At 39.6% G+C, this 12474-nt stretch overlaps 1 protein-coding gene across 2 annotated transcripts in view; it reads right to left on the reverse strand.

Moving 5' to 3' along the window:
- The window catches only part of MRE11 (MRE11 homolog, double strand break repair nuclease), a 497020-nt gene that overhangs the window by 133767 nt on the left and 350779 nt on the right, over window positions 1–12474 (reverse strand). For both annotated transcript variants that reach the window (XM_073613016.1, XM_073613017.1), the window contains exons 17-18: window positions 12155–12219; window positions 9456–9523 (exon numbers count right to left, since the gene is read on the reverse strand). In XM_073613016.1, coding sequence (XP_073469117.1) covers window positions 9456–9523; window positions 12155–12219 — 133 coding nt within the window. The remainder of the gene's footprint in view (window positions 1–9455; window positions 9524–12154; window positions 12220–12474) is intronic.

Genomic DNA, 12474 nt, shown 5'->3' on the forward strand with positions numbered 1-12474 from the left:
AAACTCACTGAGACGCTGAGCCAGGTGCCGGGTGGATCTGGACTATGTGTTTCCGATCTTTCCCCAGCCAGGACCAGCTCTGTGACGCTTTAGCCCGCTGGCGATTGAAAACAGGTCACAGGAGTGCAGATCGAAATGCACTCCTGTGATCCACATAAGTACAGCAAACAAGCTTGGCTGTACTTCTCCTTTAAGAAATACTTCTATAAATACACATTATAACATTTACAAGTACAGATGTGTATTTTCTCCTACAGTTCTGTGATTGGGGGGAAAAGCGAGATGTTTAACAAGGTCTGTATGTTCAGTGGAATTTTCTATTGTTTTGCATACTGTTGTATATAACTTTCAAGGCCGAATGTTTTGTATTGGTTCCATTTTTTAATAGCAAAGAATACCATTTTATATTGAACAAGCAGAGAAACATCACGTATAGCGTACAGAGGAATGTTTATCTGCTATTCAGTATCAGTAAATAGTAAATAAAAAAAAATACTGAAGAATTTATTTATAGTAGACTCATGGCCAGTTTTAAATCTGGCAGGAAAAAGCTGCTTAAAAAAAGTGGTAAATGCTGTGTATTGTACACGTGTTTGGCACATCTAGCGTTTGACTGTTAATGCATTCTATTGGCCAGGATATTAATTTATTCTGGGCACTGGAATACATTAACGTTCAAATGCTAGATGCATCTAGCATTTATGCGCGTTTAAGCACATTTTTTCTGCTCTTTGCGCCTCTCCTGAACGCGCCTTTGGTGGGGTTTTTTTCTGCCTATGTGTACATGGACACGTAGGCTTACATAGTGGTGTTTTTTCAGACTGAAAAAAGATTCTCAACGTCTTTAACAGCTGCATTTTAAAGCTCTGTTTACATGAGGCCTTACACTGACTATTCTTCAGTATAGAGTCATGAGAAAAAGCAAGTACACCCCAAGGAAATTGTTGTCTTTTTAACATATCCGAACAGGCACACATTAGAGCTCTATTCAAACATTGCCTACACATAAAATGATATAAAAAATGGCACATAAATTGGTGGCTTTTTTTAAACATACCTGAAAAGCCACACATTACAGTTTCATGCAAACAAAGCCTTCAGATAATTACTTGTACAAATGACACAAAAAATTGACATCATTGCTTACAATGAAATTCCCACACTGAATTGTATCCTGCCAGTATCAAGGTGCTTGATAAAATCAACCTGGTTTTCAGCATAGATAGGTTTGATTAGCTCAATAGATATCGTTTTAAATCAAATGGTTAAAAATAAAATGTGAAGCATTGTCTATTTTTCCTGATGCCAATACCCAGAATTAGAAGTCCTAGCTCTAAACATAGTTCTAACCATAGTTCCACAAAACGTTAAAAATAAATCAACTATGTTGTGAACCAGACCCTTCCTTTACAGTAGCCATGCTTTAGATTGTAGACTGCAAGCCAAGCCTTCGCGTCCAACATCAGTGCCTGACCTCACAAATGCGCTTCTGGAAGAATGGTCAAACATTCCCATAGACACACTCCTAAACCTTGTGGACAGCCTTCCCAGAAGAGTTGAAGCTCTTATAGCTGCAAAGGGTGGGCCAACTCAATATTGTACCCTACGGACTAAGACTGGGATGCCATTAAAGTTCATGTGCGTGTAAAGGCAGGTGTCACAATATTTTTGACAAAATAGTGTATAGCTCGGCCCTTTTTTGAACACTGGTACCATATTTGCTTTTTCACCAATCTGTTGGTACCATTCGAGTCAGTAAGCCATTCTTAAAAATTAAGACTAATGGTCTAGCTATAACATGGCTAAGTTCTTTGAGAACAAGCCATCTGGCTCTGACGATTTATTCAGATTAGGTTTTTCTAATCTATCTTGAACATAGCTTTCTGTCAGCCACACTGGTACATTCAATATATTTTTATTAACAATACTGTTTTGTTTATTTTACCCCTCCTCCAAACTGAGAAGGATATATTTAACACAGTTGCCTTCTCCCTGTCACTTGTGAACAACTCCTGGTCATTTCATGGGGCCAAAATATTCTGGTCTGGCCTTTTTACTATTAAGATATTTAAATTTTTCTTTTTTCTACATAAAGATGAATTGCAGGTATGAACATTTTTACATAGTTACACTGGTACAGCTTGCAGCATCAATCTACCTATGCATATACCATACCTGTGGGATCCCCCTAAAAGATGGAAATCACTGCAGTAAACACCGCTACTCCAGTTATCTCCACTAGATTTCAGGTCCTGTGCTGAGCCAGCTGCCCTGCTGAATTGAGAAAATGCATAAAAACAATTGAGTACTGTCCATGATACTTTATTTGCACTAACATACGATTTATCAGGACAAGCTTTCTCGTAAAATAAACAATAAATACGCTGCTATTGTTGTGCAGCAGGGTTTATTGTGGAGCTTGCTTTAGTCAGTAGCCTATACAGCAAAAAGAACTTTGCTGTCCTCAGAGTAGAAAAACATGTTCCACAACAGGTTTTGGAATATTGTTCACGCTTATGTTGTGCGGTAAGCACAAGGTCCTCCATTTTTTTATGTCTTCTACCCTGTTAAGCCAGAGACCAATTGTCGGTGGCTGTGAGTTTTTCCAAGAGGGATACAAGACTTGGCGGTGTTGAGGAGATGACAAATTATAGATCTTTTGTAAATTTTAGCTGGGATGATTAAGGCTCCATTCACACTAGCGCGTTTTTTGATGCATTTTGCAGAAATCCATGGGAATTTTTTAACATGGGTTCCTATGGAACATGTTCACATCAATGCCTTTTTGTACCTCTGCGTTTTTGGAAAGGGTCAGGGACTTTTTTTCTTGCAAAGTGCAGCGTTTTGCATGTAATAGAATTCAATGGACCAGCATCAAAAACGCAAGTGCAGCGTTTTTGCAGCGTTTTTACAGTGTTTTTGCAGCATTTTTTTTTTACACTGTATAGTCTAAAAAAAACTGTAAAAAAAAAAAAAAAAAAAGCGCAAAACACCACAAAAACGCTGCTCAAAAACATGGCAAGCATCACAAAAAAAACCTCCAGAAACGCTCAAAAGCAACATGCATAGATGTGAATCGAGCCTAAAACATGGAGAAGAAAAAAGCCTGGGTCTCCCGGAACATCTTTTTTGGACAATCCTCCTGGACCCCTCTCCTGTAATGATCAAGTTTGGGACAGGACCAGAAGATGTGTAGCATTGTTCCCCACTCCTCTAGGCACCTTCAGCAACGATCAGTGGTGTTTGGGTAGAATTTATGCAGAAGAGTTGGCATATTGTACCGTGTCAAAATATTTTAATTAGTTTCCTGGAACTTCGTGCAAATTGAGGATTTAAGTGCAAACCTGATAATATCGTTCTGCTGATCTTGAGTATTTGATGGTATTTTGCCCCATCCATTTTTCATTTTATCCTGACAAGTGCTCCAGCCCCTGCTGCAGAGAAACACCCCCATAACTGGACCCTACCACCTCCGTGCTTTACTGTAATGCCCCGTACACACGGTCGGATTTTCCGACGGAAAATGTGTGATAGGACCTTGTTGTCGGAAATTCTGACCGTGTGTAGGCTCCATCACACATTTTCCGACACACAAAGTTTGAGAGCAGGATATAAAATTTTCCAACAACAAAATCCGTTGTCGGAATTTCCGATCGTGTGTACACAAATCCGAAGCACAAAGTGCCACGCATGCTCAGAATAAATAAAGAGATGAAAGCTATTGGCTACTGCCCTTTTTATAGTCCCGACGTACGTTTTTTACGTCACCACGTTCAGAATGATCGGATTTTCCGACAACTTTGTGTGACCATGTGTATGCAAGACAAGTTTGAACCAACATTCGTCGGAAAAAAACCTAGGATTTTGTTGTCGGAATGTCCGATCAATGTCCAACCGTGTGTACGGGGCATAAGAATGGTGTTATTTGGATGGTGAGCTGTTTGGATTTCTGCCAGACATATCGTTTAGTGTCTGACCATAACACATTTTTCCATGTGGCCTCAGAATCTTCAAGATGTGTTTTGGCAAAGCTCAGTTGTGACTGCATGTGGCCTTTCTTGAGGAGTGTCTTTTTTCTTGCAACCCTCCCATACAAGCCACATTTGTGGAGAATTTGTGATATTGTTGTCACATGCACACAATGACCACTCTTTGTCATAAATTACTGCAACTGCTTCAGAGTTGCTGTAGGCCACTTGGTAGCCTCTCTGGTCACTTTCTCCCTCTTTCATCCAGTTTGTAGTGACGTCCTGATCCAGGGAGGGTCTGTGTTGTACCAAATACCTTCCACTTCTAATAATAGACTTCACTGTGCTTCTAGGCATTGATAAAACCTTTGGAATTTGTTTGTATCCCTCTCCTGACTTGTGCCTGTCCACAACTTTATCCCAGAGATCTTTTGACAGTGCCTTGCCACTCGTAGTTGATTGTTTGCTTCGGTTGCACTACCAGGGACTGAAATGCTCCAGGAAAGCTTTTTTCATGCTGAGCTAATGAAAATTACCACAGCTGTTCACAGATGAAAGTCAAATGGCTTTGTGTGCCACTGAGAAGGAGATTAGATCACCTGATTGAGTTTACAAGTCATTTTTAAGAGGGGAGTGATCCTTTTTCCAACTCAGTGATTCGGTTTTTGAATTTATAAAAAAAAAAAATTCTGACATGTTGGTGTTATAAATACAGCTGTATCAAACAAAAACTGTGCCTGTCTTCATTTCAGGCTGCAAAGCATCTAAATGTGTTTTTTTTTTAAAGGGGGGCGTTCTTTTCTATACCTATTGTATATTGTAATGAAACCTGTTTAACACATCTGAGATTCCATTAACAAAGCAGGTCTGGATGACATTTTAAGAGCTTTGAACAAAATTAGTTGACTAAGTGATGGCAATAAAGGGTGTTCTGATGAAAGTTTTTGCTACAAAAGCGCCAGTTTTACACTTTAAAAGCCCCCCTTTGAGTCAGGGTAATGGGTGTCAGCTGATTGTCCACACTGAGCAGAGCACAGCTGATGCGGCCAATTAACCTACAGTGTTTTAATAGATTGTTTATTCATCGATCTCTTGAGAACCGATATCAAATTCCCTGGAATGGATTATGTTAAACTGATGTGATAAAGTAATGGAGCAAAGTGCTGACAGGCTGGAGCAGAGGTTTCCGTCTTCCTGTCCACAAACAGTTCCTGTAAGCAGTTTCTGCCTTAATTATTGGTAGCAATCTATACAGCTGATACCTGGAAACAGCCGTGCAAGCGCTCCTGCAAAATTGCAGCCATAACTTCTTCCGTTACCATCACCTCTTCTAACAGCTAATAGTTTCATGTAAATCACAAGTGACTGAAATGTATGTACTTACTGTAACTGTGTAAAATACAGTTTGTAATTATATCTACCAGTACAGTTCCTGATAAATGTAACATATTTGAGGAGTTCAAGATGGTTTGCACTTAAACTTTAATATGGTTTTAGATCTGTATGGGGAATCTGGTTTATGCCATGATATTTTAAATACAATAATGTATCAGAATTTCCACACTGAAATAAATGTAAAATAAGTAAACCAAAGCAATATGATGTTGCAGATGCAGATCAATGGCCCCCAGTGCAAAATTAGACCTGTCCTCACCCCCTTTGCTGCCAAAAAGTGAAGTTTAATTCACCGCAGAGAAAATCACCTAAGTTTAAATGCATTTCTTTAGAGATGAGGTTTGGGTTTGGTTCGAAAGTGGGTTAAAACCAACCCAGCCTGTTCAGAGACCCGCCAAACTAATGTGGCTGTTTGTATGGGGATCCTGGGTGATGTAACTGACCAAATATAGTCATGACTATATTCGGCCAATGATGTCCCCCTGGATTTCTGGGGCTGTGTTTACATGACTGCAGTGGCAGGGATCTGTCATTTAGCAATGGGAGTGCAACATGTAAGCATCAGAGGGCATTGGTTTATTGTGATTGATCAGAGATGTACATCACTGGACATCATGATTGATGTGGATTTACATCGGAGGACTTTACTAACATGTTACTGTATTTTTTGTGTAATGTATTTAAAGTACATTTTCTATGGTGTGTTTAATTAGGTACATTTCAGGGTTTGTGGTAAGGAGTACCAATTGTATTCATTCTCTGTGTGGGCGCAGCTATCTGGGGGCCCCATTATTATCAAGGGACTTCCCCCATTATACCCCATCTCCTAATTGGGGCATCAGAGGTGGGGAAGGGGTCCTTGTCTCTTAATATTGTGCCAAGAATGCCTTGTAAAGGGGAAGGGAGGCTTTTTTCTTATTTGATATCAAAGGACCAAGCATAAGATAACACGACCAACCATAGGGGGCACTTCAGGAAGTGTATGCTTCATTTCTAGGCGGCAAAGGGAGAGTGGGATAAAAAATTGGCCTGGGCTCCTTTAAACAGACAAATGGATTCATCAGCTGCATACCCTGATCCTAAGGTTGTGAACATAAATAATTACACATCACGGTCTTTCTATTGTCTTACAGATGTCCTTTACTGCTTTGTCCATAATTGCCCTACAATACTCCTGTCTAACAGCACAGGATGTTTTAAAGATACTAAAAGTCATTAAATCCCTGCCAGAAGCCTGTTTAAATCAATGGCAGTCTGAAATATGAGGCAGCTTGACGTTGTACAGAACGGAACTTTCGTCTAGGGTGGTACGCATTCAGGGATGCAGAACGTCCCTCAACATTAGTACTGCTCGGTATAGTGTCCAGCTGCCATGTATTTCAGCCTGTCATAGCTTCTGACTGGGAGCTGGCAGCGGGGCTTCCCAGCCTACCCAAAATGCTGTGATTTGATGGACAAGAATGTTTAACCCCTTCCCGACCAGCCGCCGCAGTTATACTGTGGCAGGTTGGCTCCCCTGCGTGAGCCGTCGTAGCTGTATGTCGGCTCTTTACGACGCTTTAGCAGGCTTGCGCCCGCAGTGTGACCCCGGAGCCAATGGCCGTGCCCGGCGGGCGCAACTACCGCCGGGCACCCGCGATCACTCGTGACAGAGCGAGAACCGGGATCTGTGTATGTAAACACATAAATCTTGGTTCTCTCAGGGGAGAGGAGACAGATCGTGTGCTCCTACTAAGTAGGAACACCAATCGGTCTCCTCCCTTAGTCAGTCCCATCCCCCCCCACAGTTAGAACACACCTAGGTAACACAGTTAACCCCTTGATCGCCCTTCCCTGTCAATGACATTTATACAGTAATCAGTGGCTATTTTTAGCTCTGATCGCTGTATAAATGTCAATGGTCCCAAAAAAGTGTCAAAAGCGTCCGATCTCTCCGATGCAATGTAGCAGTCACCATAAAAATCGATGATCACCGCCATTATTTAAAATAAATAAATAAATAAATAAAAATGCCTTAAATCTGTCCCCTATTTTGTAGACGCATAACTTTTGAGCAAAGCAATCAATATACTCGTATTGCTAATTTTTTTTTACCACAAATATGTAGAAGAATACACATCGGCCTAAACTGATGAAGACATTTTTTTTTGGGGGGATATTTATTATAGCAAAAAGTACAAAACACTGTGGGTTTTTTTCAAAACTGTTGCACTTTTTTTTTTATAGCGCAAAAAATAAGAACCGCAGAGGTAATAAAATACCACCAAAAGAAAGCTCTATTTGTGGGGAAAAAAGGACATCAATTTTGTTTGGGTACACCGTCGCACGACCGCGCAATTGTCAGCTAAAGCGTCGCAGTGCCGTGTCGCAAAAAATGGCCTGGTAAGGAAGGGGGCAAATCCTTCCGGGGCTGAAGTGGTTAATGATCATAGTCTGGCAACAGATTCACATTAATTCTGTAATTCAGCTCTATTTGTGGGGAAAAAAGGACATCAATTTTGTTTGGGTACACCGTCGCACGACCGCGCAATTTTCAGCTAAAGCGTCGCAGTGCCGTGTCGCAAAAAATGGCCTGGTAGGAAAGGGGGAAAATCCTTCCGGGGCTGAAGTGGTTAATGATCATAGTCTGGCAACAGATTCACATTAATTCTGTAATTCACATTGATGAGATTATTTCCAAAGAGCTGATCTAATATGAAAACAAGTAAATCAAAACATTATAAAAAAAATTCCTATAGTCGAAATGTAAAACAATATACTAATTTCCACATTGTATTTCAATTATTTCTAGCCTACTCCTAGTAAAGATCTTGAAGTTTGTAAACTTACTTTGCCCACACATTAACTTCCTCGAATTCCGTGACACGCATTCACTATGTCCTGTTGGTAGGCACTGATGTGTTACACATTTCACAGAGCCTGAGTTTTCAGGAGACGGAGTCAGTACAAGAATCACTGCTTGCAGGCAGCAAGGTACCATGGGATATGTAGTCCTTAAAAATTGAAAGTAAGCAGCAGAAGAGAAGCTGCAAAGCATGCAGGGAATCTAGGAAGTTGTGAAAAGAGACAGCCAGCAAACAGGCAGAACTCACAACATGAAAGGTGATTTTTCAGGTAAGCTTATATTGGATTGTCAAATATAACTATTGTTTGTATTGTTATTACAATACTGATGCAATAAAATGAAAGTATATGCTGTGATCAAGAATTCCTTTAAATAACTTCAAGCTGAAGTTCCCCATTTCCAATTAACAGATCGCATCATGGTCTCATGCTCAGCTGATTCATCATAAGTTCTATCAGATAATCCCTCTGACACAAAGACAGTGTCTGCTGCCCTGAAGAACTATTCGGTGTTCAATATTTGCAATCAGTGTTCACTGAAATGGGTTATGGTGGTAAGTGATATTTAGAAATTCTTCCCCAGCCGACCCCTCCCCAGGGTAATTTTTTTTGTATTAAAGGATATGTGCACTTTAAAAAAATAAATAAAATTAAATGCACATTATTTTTCTAGCCTGCAAAGTATTGCACCCACAATCAGTGGATTATGGAAGCAATATCTGGCTCCTGCACACTCACCTTTTAGCTTTCTGCCTGTATTTCCTTTTGGGCTTTCAGTTAGAAAGCTGGAGAAAGAATGAATGGACTGTGTGCATACTGATCAGTGCACTCAAAGTCCATTGAAAACTACAAGTCCATCTGCCGCAGTGGCAATGAATGACGCTGCTGTGCGGGCAAGGTTTTCCAATGCGACAGTGGCTGTGGGAGGGGGGGAAGAGGATCTCCCAACCGATGTCACATGGGAGACTCAGGGGTAAGAGGGTTAATTGCTTAGGAACATCTTACATGTTCCTAAAAATAAACTTGGCATTTAAATCTTACTTTTAAAGATGATATATACAGTAATTTGTTCAAGTTTAATGAAAGCAAAAATCTCAGTTTTTTTTACGACAACCAATCAAATCCTTCCATTTGTTTTCTAACATGGATTAGAAAGAAGTGGCTGGAATTTTCTGTGAAAACACAACTTCATTTTTCGTAACCTTTAAGTGGAGATTCCGACAAATTTTCTGCATACAGTACATTTACCTTTTATCCTTCTGAGAAGTGGGTGTGAAGGAAACCTCTTCAAGATCGGAATCATTGTCTTCAATTTCCTGGAAAAAAGGGATATTATTATTTGGGCAGTTATTGATGGGATATTTCTCAACTCGGGACACGGATTAAAACAAAACACTTAGCACTTAAAAATTCATTTTATTATGTTTAATCTCTTTTTATAATTTAGAAAAAGAAAACAAAATTGTAATAATGAGACAATAGCCAAACACACAGTATCAGAATAGAGGTCTGTCAAAGCTCATATTCTTTAGCACAATAAAGAATACAAGGTCACATATTCACTGATAACTTATACATAACATAGCACAACACACAAGAGAGATGAATGCATTGTCAAATCTATAGCTTGGTCATAACAATAGCAAACATATCCATAGTAGAAAATCAGGCACTTAGCAAGAGGTTGAATATAGTCCCATGTATAGGGCTGAAACTATGTTAACAAACCATGATTCTAGTAAGAACAAATCGACAAAGGTAATAACCATTGTAGAATGTGAACAGCCAGAGAAATTAAAAAAAAAAAAGAAGAAAGAAAAAGAGAGAGCGAGAGAGAAGAGAAAAAAAAGCACAGAGCATGATTAATCCCCAAGGCTGTCATCACATCAAACTTTTTGGGAAATTAAATGTTCAAAATTCAAGGCGATCAGGCGTTCCATATAATCAATGTTACCCACTTTACAAGCCCATTCAGCAAGCAAGGGAGGTTCCAGGTTTCGTCAATGTCTGGCAATCACTGAGCATGCAGCTGTAAGAAAGTGCCTCAATAGACTTTTTTTGATTTGTTTATAGGACCCCGGCAACATAGATAACTCTGATTTGTGGCACATTTGGAATTTTGACACCCACTAGTGTATTGTACAGTTGCAGTATCTTTTCCCAAAAGGGGATGATACATGGACAAGTACCCCAAATGTGAGCCATGGGCATGTAAACAAATCCAACAGGTATCAGGAATGGATTGATCGATTTTGTGTAGAATAACAGGGCATCGGTACCATCTGGACAATATCCTATAATTTCTTTCTTAGGCATGTAATCAAATCAAGTCTTAAATTAGAGCTAGTATCTTGTTAAAAGTCATTCTCACTCATAAACATGCAGCTTTCATTAACCACTTGAAGACCTGGAATTTTCTGGCACTTTTTGTTTACATGTGAAAATTATTTTTTTTTGCTAGAAAATTGGTGGGTTTTGCACTTTTTTTATCTCTTACGGTATTTGCGCAGCGATTTTTTAAAAATACACTTTTTAAAGTTTTACTGCAAAAAAACACAATACATAACCCAATTTATTTGTAAAGTATAAAAGATGATGTCATGCTGAGTAAACGGATAGCAAGCATATCACGTTTTAAAATTGCGCACGCCCGCACAACAGCGACAAACAGACATTTTACTATCCATAGGCGACGTTTTAAAAGCCTTTACAGGTTACCACTTCAGATTTACAGAGGAGGTCTGGTGACATAATTACTGCCCTTGATTGGACATTTGCGGCGATACCCCAGATGTGTGACAGGATCGATGTTTGCGTGTGTGCAAGACCGGGGGGGGGACTTTACTTTTTTTTATTAATGAATTTATTTATTTTTTACACTGTTGCTTTTTTTTTCTTATCACTTTTATTGCTGTCACAAGAAATAGAAACATCCTTGTGACAGCAATAGGCATGTGACAGGTACTCTTTATGGATTCAAAACGCCAAGACTGAATTTTTTGGAATATTTTTGATTTTCAAAAAAATGGCACAGTTTACATCTCAGTAAACTGGACATGATGTCATGCCATCGTTTCTGGGTTACCATAGCGGAGATCCGATCAAAGCCGATTCTAGCTTTCTATGGGTCTCCGACTAGCCAGCGGCCTGCCAGCTAGTAGCTCGGGTCTTCCGATGGGACGGGAGAGCCCGAGAGAGCTGTGGAAGGTGGTGCCCCCCCTGCTGCTTGTAATAGCAACTGAGTGGCTAGTTAGCCGATCCGGTTGCTATTACAAAAGAGTCAACCGTCAGCTCTGAAAAACAGTACCGTGGTGATGTCTGCAGTTGACGTACGTGATTTGGCGACGAGTGGTTAAAATAATACCTGGTTCTTCAGGCACTTCCTTTTATAGAGAGACAATGTTCTGTCCCTGTCCCTCAATTCTGTGCTTGCATCGTCACCCTGACATATTGGAGGCTAGTGTCTTTTACAGCACACATTATGCAGACATGGTCCACTGTTGTCACCAACAGGAAAAATGCTATAAGAAATGTCATGCAGCCATTCCTGGAACATATATATGTGTGGTATATACATATATACACACACATATATACACAAGAAGTGTCTGCAAAGAGGCTGCATGATATCAGCAGCTCTGAGACACAAAGTAAAAAAAAAAGGGAAATTATTTACAAACGTTTATGACATCTGTCACAGTGATTTAGAATACCAAACATCATCCCATTAGGTTTAACAACTACTTTAATGCACTGAATCATCATACTGTGGTTATTAAATTGGACATCTATGCAAATTTGGTTCTCGTGTGGCCTTCTACTTGCCCCATATCTGCAGTATCAAGAAATTAAAACATTAGGCTAATTTCTCTAATGATGTTAAAAAGAAAAGCTTCATTTGATTCATTACATTCCCCCCCCCTGAAGAAAACATGGCAGTGACCTACCTCTGAATAATTCTTTGCTGGAACACTTCTTGATGTAGACTGTCTTGATGATGAAGCTTTAAAGGCTAAAAATGTAGAGGAACATAATAAGCCATTTAGAATAATGCTTCTAGTTCAAAACCAACTAACCTTGTCATAATGGAAAAATGCAGAGACACGGACAGTATGTTGCTATGGTATGGAATACATCAATTACACGTATGTACATCTTGTATTTAACCAGGAATTGGCATTTCATGAACGCTGTGTGCAGCTGGAAATAAACATTCTAAGAGAAAATCTAAAAAATAAATAAATAAAAAAGAAGTAGAAGAAAATTT

Source organism: Aquarana catesbeiana, linkage group LG02, assembly GCF_042186555.1.
Source record: "Aquarana catesbeiana isolate 2022-GZ linkage group LG02, ASM4218655v1, whole genome shotgun sequence".
Lineage (NCBI taxonomy): Eukaryota > Metazoa > Chordata > Amphibia > Anura > Ranidae > Aquarana > Aquarana catesbeiana.